This window comes from Poecile atricapillus, chromosome Z, assembly GCF_030490865.1.
Source record: "Poecile atricapillus isolate bPoeAtr1 chromosome Z, bPoeAtr1.hap1, whole genome shotgun sequence".
Taxonomy (NCBI): domain Eukaryota; kingdom Metazoa; phylum Chordata; class Aves; order Passeriformes; family Paridae; genus Poecile; species Poecile atricapillus.
The window spans coordinates 14,750,186-14,762,532 of NC_081289.1; the positions used below are offsets into that span (position 1 = coordinate 14,750,186).

The window sequence follows — 12,347 nt, forward strand, 5'->3', positions numbered from 1 at the left end:
TGGGGTTTGTTGTCATTGCCAACATTCCCTGTGGCCATCCTTCCCCCTATTATGGCAGTTTCTTCCCCGAATAGCTGAACTAGTCCATCCAGGACTGATCTGCTTAGAAACAGATGTGAAAATTGGCTGCAGAAAAGGTCACCTACTGAGCCTGGTATGAATAAAGACAAACAGGAAAGCAAACTAGATCTGAGAAGGAAGTTATAAAACCCCGTGGGCTAGGCTGCTACCTCCATCCAAGTAGGATAACAGTTTCATGTCCAGATAGTTCTCTGGATCCCCAGTAGGGCTATTCTTGAGTCAAGTATTACATCATGTGAGTGAGAAAAGGGTGGAAGAGGCTTCTGAACTCTTCTGCCATGACACAAACTGAATTTCTTCCTTCCTCTGACTGAGCCAAACAAAGAAAAGCCCCAGTGATGCATTGCTCCATGCCACCCTGCTCTCTTCCAACACTACCAGCGTCTTTATCACCAACTCAGAAATCTCTGCCACAACATGTGCCTTCTAAATATGGGGTTTATAAATTGTGACGTGTTATTGTTCACGCTCAAGAAAAAGTTTTAGATGCCTAGCTAAGCCCAGACCACCTTCTACCATTGATCTCACTCTGCAAAAATAAGGCTTGTGAACTTCTGTCCTACAATCCCTGCAAAAAGCATAGCTTAAATCAGATTTGGATCTTCTTCCCCCTCTGCGGTCCAATGAGGCTTTGTGTACAACAAAAGGACTGTGATCAGATTTTAAAGCATCCATACATGTGTGAATTAATCCTTGGACTTGTGATGTAACAATGGTCAAGAGAAGCAAACACAATGCGTTTTTTTCAAACTGCATTTTGAACAAAACAGACAGCATGCCTAGCTTAACAGAGACAGAGGAAAAGCCAGAGAGAAGGGAAAAGACCGTGACACAATTCTTAACAGGGAATTCACAAAAGTGAAGTACACAATGGAAGTATGGAAATTAAGGGAAAAAATGAAAAGGAAAGATTTTACACTACAAAAACCATTACCAGCTTCAAGAATCACCAGGGAAAGTGATGGGATGTAAAGCTCAGGGAAGGAGGGACAGAACAAAACAGCATCACTCTATAGCAACATAGAAATCTTCATGGAAAACACCTATAGATTTGGAACTCCAGACCCTTTTGGCCTAGAAAAGGTAGCATTAATAAATTCTACAGTCACTTCTGCAGCACTAGAAATTGCTATGCACTTGTGTGCAGGTCTATGACTGAGTCTTATACCCCTGTACACACATGTAAATTCAATATTTTATTATTTATTTTGTATTATTGTATTTTGTAGGCCTTATAGTTAAAATAATTAATCTGTGTGAACAATAATAATGGAGGTTAACAAGACCACTAAAGTTTTCTCAGTGCAATTATATTTCACAGACTGACAGCAAAACTTCAGTCTGATCTTTCCAATTCCTGTTTAACTAACCTAGCAGGAAAAAGGGAAACATCCCATACAATCAAGAGCAGGTTGCAATATTCATGTAGGATAGCACAGCGTGCTCTCCCTCATCAAGAGTTGGCTTGAATTTCATGCATGGTTTACAAGTTGTCTCCTGTAGGTACTTACATATAAATAATGCTCAAAATATTGCAAAAATAAAGTCATTGTGTCCACTTTGCCAGATGGTGAAAGTCAGCCTAGTTCCACTAGTCACAAACAGAAGTTGAAGAATTTGAGCTCTGCATTTTACATCTCACAAACTGTAGGTAAAAATCCTTCATAAATCTCTCTGAGATGTTACAGTAAGCAGGGAGGGTAATACCTAGACTATGAGTCAGGAAAGCACTTTAAGCTCGTGCTTAGGGGAGATTTAACCATGGTGAAAGTCAAGAGCACATGTAAGCACCTTTTCTGCAAACGAATGACTTGTATAAGCTAAATCAGGGCTGTGCCTAGTCAGACTCAGTATGGTCTGCTCTAAGTGAAGTCATGACTGATAAACTTAAGAGGATCTGTTTAAAAAGCAAATACTGGGTATGGCCTCAGGATAGTAAACTCACTCAAAATGCTGCAGCATACATCCATATATGACACTATTTATGTACACTTATTTATTATGTACATTTAAAATGTGCAGAAAATACATACATATATGCATACATATTCATAAATATATAAACATATCTATAAGGGTGTAGACATTAACTTCAATGTGAGCATTTGATAGTCAGCAAAAGAAACTAAATCTTCACAGGACATCTGGTGTAGTATACGCAAATTTGAGTAAATTAGAAATACACTTAGGTATCTTAAAATAATTTAGGCCCCAAGTGAGTTTCCCTAGTTAGATGCTGCAATGATGTAAACAGGCATATTTCATTGCCATTTTGCCAGTTATGAACAGAAGGTTTCAGTCAGTAATTACTGTAACTAGAGGGATAATGGGATCCTTTACCATGTAATTTAGGGGTTTTTATCCAGACCTTCCTGTTGCTGTTTACAAGTCCAGCAGCTTCATGATGTATTTGTTTTGCTGGAAATTTGATTTTTGACTAGGACAATGGTGTCCCTGCTTTAGAGGCTGACCTGCACACCTGATTCTTGTTCCCAAGGGAGGACTGTGTACCATGATCTTCCTCAACTACTGTATAGTCCATCCCTGAATGTGCCTTGGATAAATATTTTTTCAGCAACTGATTTATTTCAGTTGTCGCATCTGTATGTATGTCGCATGTTTTGAGGCTCAACCTTTCCAAATGTCACTGTGACCAACATATGCAGTACTGTGCTCACAACTAAATATCAATGTTATCCCTTCATTGGATAACAGAGATGGAGCAAAAACCCTGGGGGAGAGGCAGAATTTGTGTAATGAACACAAAACAAAAATGTGCTGGTATTACAGAAAGTCAGCCCTTCCACAAGCAGCCTTTGGAAAAATAGAGTAAAGCTGGAGGCAGGCATTGATCTCCATGAACCTTCCTAGTATTTCTCCCATACCTACGTTAACTTCAGACTTTTAATGTATTTGAAAACAGCAGTTCAAGGGTTTCCTTCTAGATGCTCATGGCAAAGTTTCTCACACCTAATAAATGACCAGAAATGCAGATTATCTTACCATAAATAAAATCAGTCCAAAGTTCACTGCATATCCAGGCATGCGGTCACTCCATGTCAGCTTCTCCTTTTCATTCTGTAGGCAAAACACATAAACAAAATAACAGATGTGACAGAAATGTACAATAGGAAATATTAGAATAACAGGATTTGTTACTGAGAGCCATTCTCAATTCTTCAGATGTGATTTTGAAGTTTATTATTTAGAACTTAGATTATTTAGAATTTAGAGCACTGATATTTTAAGGTGGATTTTGAGATAAAGGAGGGGAAGAGTAAACAAGACATGTAGAAAATGTTTGCAAAATGTCCTATGAAACTATGATTTAGTGTTTGAAAACATGTATTCAACTCTTACTAAAGTTCATATCTGGAGAAATCCCTGAAACTGACCTTAATTTACATTTAGGCAAAGCAAGATTCAAGCATTTATTCAGAATTGCTTCTTGTAAAGCTACAGAAAAACAGTGCTTTAGAAAGAAACAATGACAAGAATGCTGACTACCATTGATTTTTTTCTAATAGTCACAAGCACCAAATGTGACCCCTCAGACAGTTCTTGCAAGACACCCCAAGCCTTCCCCTGGTACTCATTTTATAGCAGAGGGAAACTACAAAAGCAAGGCCCTTCTGATCTCTGCTGCCAACCTTGTTTTCTTCATGCATAAACAGCATCTCCCTCTTCCCTGCATAATTTAAAGCAACTGGGATCAGTGAAATCCAGTACGCTTTTCCTCTCCCCACACAAACTCTACTCCAATCCCAGATACATGTACATCTAAAGAAGACATTTGAAGATGGATTTATGTGAGAAATATGATTCCCTCCTCTCAAAATGAGTTTCTTAAAATAATAATAAGGTCACTGCTTTGTTTAAGTTAAACTAAAACTATATAATCAAATTAACTAAGGACAGAAAGCCAGCTGCTGTTGATATTTCTGTGAAGCACCATTGCTGTCCCATGGACCACTACTACCCTTACACTGGAGTTAGCCCAGAGTGATTCTGAATTTAAATTAATTTAAATCAGATTAGAACTCAGGTCAAAGGTTTCCAATGAACCATTTCCAAGGCACAATTGCCCTTGGATAAACAAAAAATTCTGGGAGCATTGTGCCTTTGTAAGAAGCTTCTCCAAAGTAGAATTAGGAAAGCAGTATATAAGTGCAGAAATGCAGCTGTGGATTTTTTAGCTGGGATGTGGAATTAGACCTAGGACACAATCCTGCCTACACACGCATTGCCATGGTGGTGGTGCTTCAGACACTGTGGGAAGAGGCACTATTCAGCAGCTCAGCAGCCCCTCTTGTGACCTCGTCTCCTTTGGGAGAGTCCTGGCAGCACTGGAGCACAGCAAATCCAATCAGAAGCACCGATAATTTGGTGCAGTGTATGCAGCATATAAACACTCTTTACTGTTCATACACAAGAGTCCAGCACATAGCTGAAAAGCTACTTGAAAAACCATTCCTGTGAATGCATGCATCCATTTCATTGCATTTTACTGTTACCACTCAGCAATTCTACAGGACCTAAAGTTCTGAGGGATTATACTCCGAGAAGGCCTGAAGGGCACCACATTCTATAGTTTCACTAGGGGCTGTATGGGGCTGTGGCTGATGTGGGGCTGTGCTTTGTACTTGAGCTGAGCACAGGGCTGATAATGCAGAGATGAGTTTGTTTTTACTGAGTAGAGCTTACACTGAGCCAAGGCCTTTCCTGGTTTTTTGCTGCCACACAGCTGAAGGAATTTAAGAGGAGACACAGCTAGTGACCCCAAGGGACTTTCCAAACCTTATGGCATCATGATCAGTGGGGAGAAAAAGGAGGAAGGGAGGGATGTTTGGAGTAACGGTGTCTGTCTTCCTGAGAAACTGTTGTAATGGGACCCTGCTCTCCTGGGGATGGCTGAACACCTGCCCAGCCATGGCAAGCAGGGAATTCCTTGCTTTGCTTTGCTATAAAGCTGCCTTTATCCCAACCAGGGATTTTCTCTCTTTTACTCTTTCCATTCTTCCCGATTCCGCTGTTGAGGAGTGAGTGGTTGCTGGCTGGGGTTACACCAGGATGGTCAGCAGGCCATCTTCTCAACTCACTCTTCCATGCATGTGCTTCCTTGAACCTTACTTTTCCATGAGTTTGCCATGGTCTGTAGCACTCAGCCAAAGGGAGGTCTGAACAATGTCAGGAGTTGCTAAGCCAACATGAGAAGAAAGGAAATACTGGATGAGGTAACAGAGTTACTTAACATATATGGCCAAAAACAAATTTGGGAATTTAACTGAATATCCTAGAGCCCCCAGTCCATCCCAGAAGTCTAAGCTACTCTTAGTCCCTCCTAGAGCTCCCAGTCCATTTCAGTTTTTCCCAGTTCATCCTCATCCATCCCAGAGCTCCCAGTCCATCCCAGAGCTCCCAGTCCATCCAGGCAGTTGAAAGCTGCCTTCTGTTATTGTGACCAGAGACAGGACTCAAGGAAATGGGATGAAGCTGATTCAGGGAAGCTTTTAGGCTGGATATCAGGACTGTTTCTTCCCCCAGAGGGTGTTGGAGTGCTGGACAGGGAATTCATTTCCCCAGGGAATGGTCACAGCCCCAAGGCTGACAGAGCTCCAGGAGCTTTTGGACAACACACTCAGGCACAGGGTGGGATTGTTGGGGGATCCTATACAGGGCCAGGAGCTGGGCTGGATGATCCTCTATCTGGAGCAGCCTAAAAAGTGTAATTATTTATTGATGCAACAAGATTAAATAGATAATCTGAAGAACAATCTTGGTGACAGATATGTTACACTGGGGAACATTCCCCAAGATGAACTGTGTTGCAGGGGAATATTTATATACAGTCAGAAAACCTCACAATAGAAATTGTTTGGTTTTGTGCCAAAGGCAAACTAAAATATTTACTTTAAAAATCTTACTTTCATTTTTATTCAGTACAATGGTGGATTTGCAATTCTAGTGGAGGAAAAGACAGGTTTTGGTCTGTGTGCAATGATGTGTTCCTATTTTAATGCTTAGTGGTGTGCTGAATGTGTTCCTTAAAGACATACAACTATTTTCCTATTAAAAAAATTAAAAATTAAATTTAAAAAATATTCAAAAAAGAAGATAAAATCAAATCCCTTCTATATTTTTCTGGGTGGTTTATTTCCATATGAGTTACCTAACATGGCAAAGATCCAGCTCTGCATCCTCAGATCGGTGAGCCTCTGAGCTGTGAAAACCTGGATTTACCCTGCACTTGGACAGCACCAGGCAACTTTTGAAAATGGTTCTACGTTTCTCTGTGAATTAAACCACAGCCACTTTTCTCAGATCACAAGTATTTCAGTTATTAATTGATATTTTCCTTCAAGAAAACACCTCCTCCAAGCAGGTGTTTCTAACCATCAGCAATGCCAGGTCAACCTGCACTTGGGAAGTACGGCCAGAGATTTTATCTCTTCTCCAGCCTGCTTTGTAGCTCCAGTGCTGAAATTCAGGGTCTTCACTGTGGTTGCACCTGGGCGATCCCAATGATTTCACTGGTCTTGCACAGAGCTTTAATAATTCACTGTAATTTAGTAAAAGATGCTCAGAGAAGAACAAAATTCAGGACTCCTCTCTAAGGTCAAAAATAAGCCACAAAATTGTATCTCTAATTACAAAATCCAGAAATTCATCTCTAAGTAGGCCCAGGAAGCTTCAAATAAGTAATTGCCATTTTTATAACTGCACATTTCTTAGTAGATTTCTACTTTAATTTCTACTTCAATACAAAAGCTTTGTGTAAAAACTGCACTGTCCAAATGAGCATCTAGAAATATGAATTGTGTATCAAATACAGCTCTTTTGTATTTGTGTGACACCTAAAGCACTGCCCGTGCACTGCAGGCTCAAGACAAAGCATGAAACAAGCTGCTTCTGAAATAAGGGGTCCCTGTAATTTTACTTTGACCTTGAAAAAAGTTTAAGATAAGGAGAAAAGGATCCTTCAAAGCCATTTAGAAATTGTGAGCCAGGAAAACCCTGCAGAATGGGCAGCTTTGGAAAACAATCAATTCCAGGGTGATGACATAAAAAGAGGCACAATCAAGGACCATCAGCATTTCTGGGATCTTGCAGTGCCCACAGTCATCATTATAATTAAGAAACTTTGGCCAAGTTCATGGGATTCTTTCAGCCTGTATTTGGGGCTCAAACTATTTGAGGGCTTTCATTAACCCTCAGACTTCTGTGAGGAAATAAAAAATTGCTGCCATGTTGAGCATATGCAATGCCTGTCTGTCCCTGTCTGAATCTAGAAGTTCTACTTTCACACTCCCACAGAAGTGAAAGAAAGCACTTTTGGTCTAAAACCCAAAAGTTTAAAGAGAGAAATTAATTTTCTGTTCTTCTCACTCAAGCAGCAATGCCATTTTAACAGTAAATGTGGTGTGTTTTGTGAGCAATGTTCTGTCTCAGGACTGCACATGGAAAACAAACTGCCAAGACTCATTTGGAGATGGACGAAGAACTGCAAAACCTTTCATTAAAAATTTTTGCTGTCTTTGAAACATGCAGAATAGCACAGACACACCATTAGGTTTCAGTGGAGCTTAGTGGACACACTCTAAATTGTGGAAGCAATGCAGAACAGAGAGCTGTGAGAAGTGTGTGCAAGGCTCAGTACTGGGATCATTGAAATTAATGGATTTTAAGGCTAAGCAATGTTATTTTCCTACCACTCAGTCTTACTCTCCTTTGTAACCACACAACTTCCTTGAGATTATTTTTGCCATAAGGATAATAAATGTAATTTAACTAATCACATTTTTATAAATAATATTTTATACTTTATATTTATATTTCTATAATCACATCTTTTATAGAATTACTAATTTACTTATTTTGTTTGAGAAATCTCTAGTCACAGCTTTAGCATTTCTGTGATGAAGAGTCAGTTACAAGCCTTATATATAATTATAATTATAAGCCTATAAATAATTATCACCGAGCCCAGCACAATAACCATTCTAATCCGTGCCCCTCTACTGTGAAAGAGGGAAAAGACAGGTATTAAAACCTCAAAAAATTCTAGGGACCAGATCCACATGAAGGCCCCTACCCCGAGAGATATTATGTATCCAAGCAACATGGCTACTGACTGCTCTATCCCAACACAGAATAAATACACCCAACAATCAGTACAGGTTTTTCCACTTTCTCTTGCCGCACGTTGGGCGCCAAGAACTGTATTTGTCCTAGTTTAGGGCAAATTAGAGAGGAAAACTCCAAATGGGGGTTTCCCCAGGGAAATGCCCCCTCCCCACCAACTGGTCCGGGAAAGGGAAAAAAAAAAAATTCCTTGGAGAGAAGTGGAAAAAGCTGTTTATTTAACAGAAATTGAACAATATTAAATAATAAAACCTCTCGCTGTTCGATGGAATGGCAAGTCTAGGAAGAAAAGTCCTTTTCATGTGGTGTAGCTCGGCTCACTCAGGTTCTTATCAGTCCTCTCGGCACTGGAAAGTGCCGAGGCCCAGGCCCCGGTGGGCCACAGGCGTGAGCTCCCGGGGTTTGGCTGGGTGTTCAGTCCAGAGCAGGTTTGCACAGATCCAAGAAAAAAAAAAAACAAAACAAAGGTCCAGGGAACTCCTCTGCCTCAGCTAGCTAAAACTAACTAAAAACCAGAGAGAAGCTCTGTCCCGCTGTCTGTCCGTGCTGCAGACACCACAGTCCAGGAGCGAGATGTGGGGGAGTGATGTTTTTCTTTAACACAAACTGCGGCTTCTTCTTCCCCCTCTCTTGCTCTCAAAGCCAGTCTTAAAGGTGCAGAACTTAATATATAACATAAACCAGAGGATTGGGGATACCAGTATCATAAAGTCACCCCAGGACATTAGGTCAATCCAATTGCTAATTACCTTAGCTGTTGAAAATGTATGGCTTATTTCCAAACTGAATTTGCCTATCTGCATCCTCCAGCTTTGGCATTTAACTGCAAATTTGTCAGTTAAGACCACCTGCTGGCAGACCTTTGGGGTTTGGCTGCAGGCTCTTTGGAACTGAGAACAGGCCACCTCTTGGCTTTTAAGCTGGCTGAGACCATTCCCTTAAAATGGGAATGATCAGCCAAGCTCATAGCTGTATTTCTGCTCCGGTAATGGGGTTGGAAGTAAGTCTCTCCAGGCTACAGCCCTGACACCGGCAACTGACTTGGCCCTTCATGTAACAGGGCTGATGAAAGTATGTGTGAGTAGCCACATGTGTGAGTCTGTGCCTTAGGAGACTCACAGCCCTCCCATGGGACCAGAAATTCCTCATGTGGTGGGTGAGGGTTGTGCTTCCAGCCACGGAACCTGGCAGGAAAGAGGATACCAGCCTCGTCTCTGTCAGTGGAGATGCTGGCAGAATGGAGGGAAGAATCCATTAATCCTTGTGAGTGGTAACACTCCATTCAGAAATTTCTAATGAAAAATAAAAAGGCCCAGACAGTTGTGGCTGTCCCATTGCTGGAAGTGCTCAAGGCCAGGTTGGATGGAGCTCTGAGCAATCTGGGCTAATGGAAGGTGTCCCTGCCCATGGAACTGGGAAGTCTTTAAGGTGCCTTCCAACTCAGGCTATTCCATGATTATATAACATTTGTACAGCATTTGACACACATGTATATATACATACACACACATTAAATCTATGTAAATGTATGTCACATGCATGCAATGAGTGAGTACCTTGATAAAAATTAGCAGCTTGCAGTAGATTAATGGAAATATTTCAAGCTGTTTCCTTAACACAGTAATAATGACAAAGGCTGGAGGTCTGCTTTTGCTGTAATTTAAATCTGTAAAGCCGGACTTGGTTAAATTAATACACTGTAGTTTACTCAGTAATAAAAATGGTTCTTTTGCTGCACTTCTTTTGACACTGGCCCTCAATGCATTGTGGCTTATTGCAATCTTTATTGTGTAAGTGGCATTAAGGTGCGTAGACTTTATATCACTGTTTAATATCAAGTGCTTGATATTTACATATGGTTCAAGTGAAAACTGGCAGCACTTAGTCTTTTACAATGACAGTTTAACATATGGCTTTGCAAGTATGAATTATTTATGTCAACTTGAAGCCATTTAGAATATTACCAGGAAAACACTGTAATTTGCACAAACAATAGGGTTACATCTGTAGTCATAAATATTCATTGTTTGTCAATGCTCTTTGGAGATGATTAATAAATCATAATGAGGCTGATCCTGAGTAGGCAAAAGGCCAGCTGTACAAATACATCTGGTGGGATTTCCAAAGCCCCTGACTGGCTGTGGTACCAGGTCCTGCCATTGCAGAGAAGGGGATACTGGAATGTCACAAATTCAGCTCAGGACACTGTCACCTGCTCAGCTTTTGTTTCTAAGTGTATCTCCTGAAAAGTCTCAAAGAATGTAAAGAAGTAACAGATGTGTCTTTAAAATACTCTTAAGTAAATACAGTCAAGCATAAGGAAGACAGATTTTGAGCTAGACATGTGCCTCCTTTACTTTGCATGATTAAAAAAATTTAATATGCTTTGATATTGATTGGACATGGAACTATCAGGGAAAACAAAGTGAGTTTCAAAGACTGACTTTAGGGGAAAAAAAAATGGGATTTCACTGTCCTGGAGTTCACTGAATTTCCAGCCTCCAATTTGTACCCTGAAATCCAGAGCACCGCTATTGTAATAGCCAATCTGGTCTCACACCTCCTCACATAAACTGTGAACATCTAATGGAGAAGTTAAAGGAATAATAAACACAACCCATTTTAAAACAATTTATCAAGAATGACTTTAAAAAAAATATTACCTTTTAGTAGTTCCCATAATTCAGCACCATTCAAATTACAGGCAGTGATTTAATTTAAGAGTTTTTCTCTGTAAATTATTTTAAGCATAGGGCTAACAGCTCTGTGTGAGTCCATTGTTGACTGCAACACAGTCAATTGCCAACTATGTGCAGTATCTCTTCTTACAATATAAAATGTGCAAAGTTATGTTATCTTTTGTACCTTCAAGTCTATTTGTCTCAGTTTACCTGATTTTTATTTTTAAAATCACTTGTTTAATCTTCTTATATAGTTTCATATTAGCAATTTGGGTCCAATGGAACTAAGGCTGTTGGCAATTTTGCAATTTCCAAGGCCCAAATTACAATTCTCTTAACTAAATTCAACTGAGTTTATGATTTCAATTCTGGAAGAGACGCATTTAGTGCTAGACTCTGAGGGAAGATGTCCCTTCCATGTTCCCTTGAAGCTTTTCTGGCCTAATTCTGTGTCGGTGTCCTAGCTGGAAGAATCTGGACTGAGCATCTTGCTGCTGTGAAATCATCACAGGACTTCTAGAGAAGCAAAATCTCACTCTAAGGCTTTGGCATTGCACACTTAAAACATGATTCTCCATTGTCTTGCACCATGTGAAGCCACTTATCCCCACACAAAGCGTGAGACAAAGATATACAACACATTATCGGCTTCCTTGGGTTGCAATTTCAAATTTAGCTTGCACAAACTGTGAATGATCACACCAGCACCAGAGGAGAGCACAGCGGTGTAAATTTTAGCAATGTTTTTAAGCTGGTAATGAAAAGCTTGAGGAGCAGAGAACGGATTGAAAGGGGGATGTGGCTATGCAAAATTCTTTCCCTGGCTCCAGAGCATTTATTACCAGCTGCAAAGTATTAATTAAGTTTGTATTCTAACATTTGAATTCACTATAAAATTTGAAACGCAGTTGCAGAATACAAGCTACAGAGGCAAACCTTTGCCAATAACAGAGATGACATGCAGAAAAGAGTTCTGGATGAACAGCAAATGGAAGACTGGAAGGATGGGAAAGGAGACAAGAGCAAGGGCCCTCCAGCTCTCTCCATTTTGCTCCAAAAAAGACACATTCTGGAGTTACAAGAGTCCTGCTCCTGCTTTCTCTGTCATTGTCATTGGCACTGCCCCTTGTACGGAAAATATTTTGCTTGGCTGATCATGCAGAAAGTCTATAGCAAGTAGAAGTCCATAACGAGCACCCCTGTACACCCAGCCTCCTAACAAGAGTGGGGGAATATGGAATAGTAATTAAGAGGTGTCAATAAAACAATAAAATCAATAAAACAAAGAAAGGCAAAGACAAGGAGGCAAATTCTATTAATGGAATTGGAAGAGTAATGAAATACATAATTTTGGTATTATGAGCATTATCTTTATACATATAAATATATATACACATACAGTTCTGACAGTATCAAATTGGCAGTGACTTCCTCATTAATTAC

At 40.1% G+C, this 12,347-nt stretch overlaps 1 protein-coding gene across 1 annotated transcript in view; it reads right to left on the reverse strand.

Moving 5' to 3' along the window:
* Positions 1-12,347, reverse strand: part of LOC131572702 (anoctamin-2-like) — a 158,407-nt gene that overhangs the window by 37,355 nt on the left and 108,705 nt on the right. Inside the window, exon 15 of the mRNA XM_058825985.1 lies at positions 3,085-3,159. Coding sequence (XP_058681968.1) covers positions 3,085-3,159 — 75 coding nt within the window. The remainder of the gene's footprint in view (positions 1-3,084; positions 3,160-12,347) is intronic.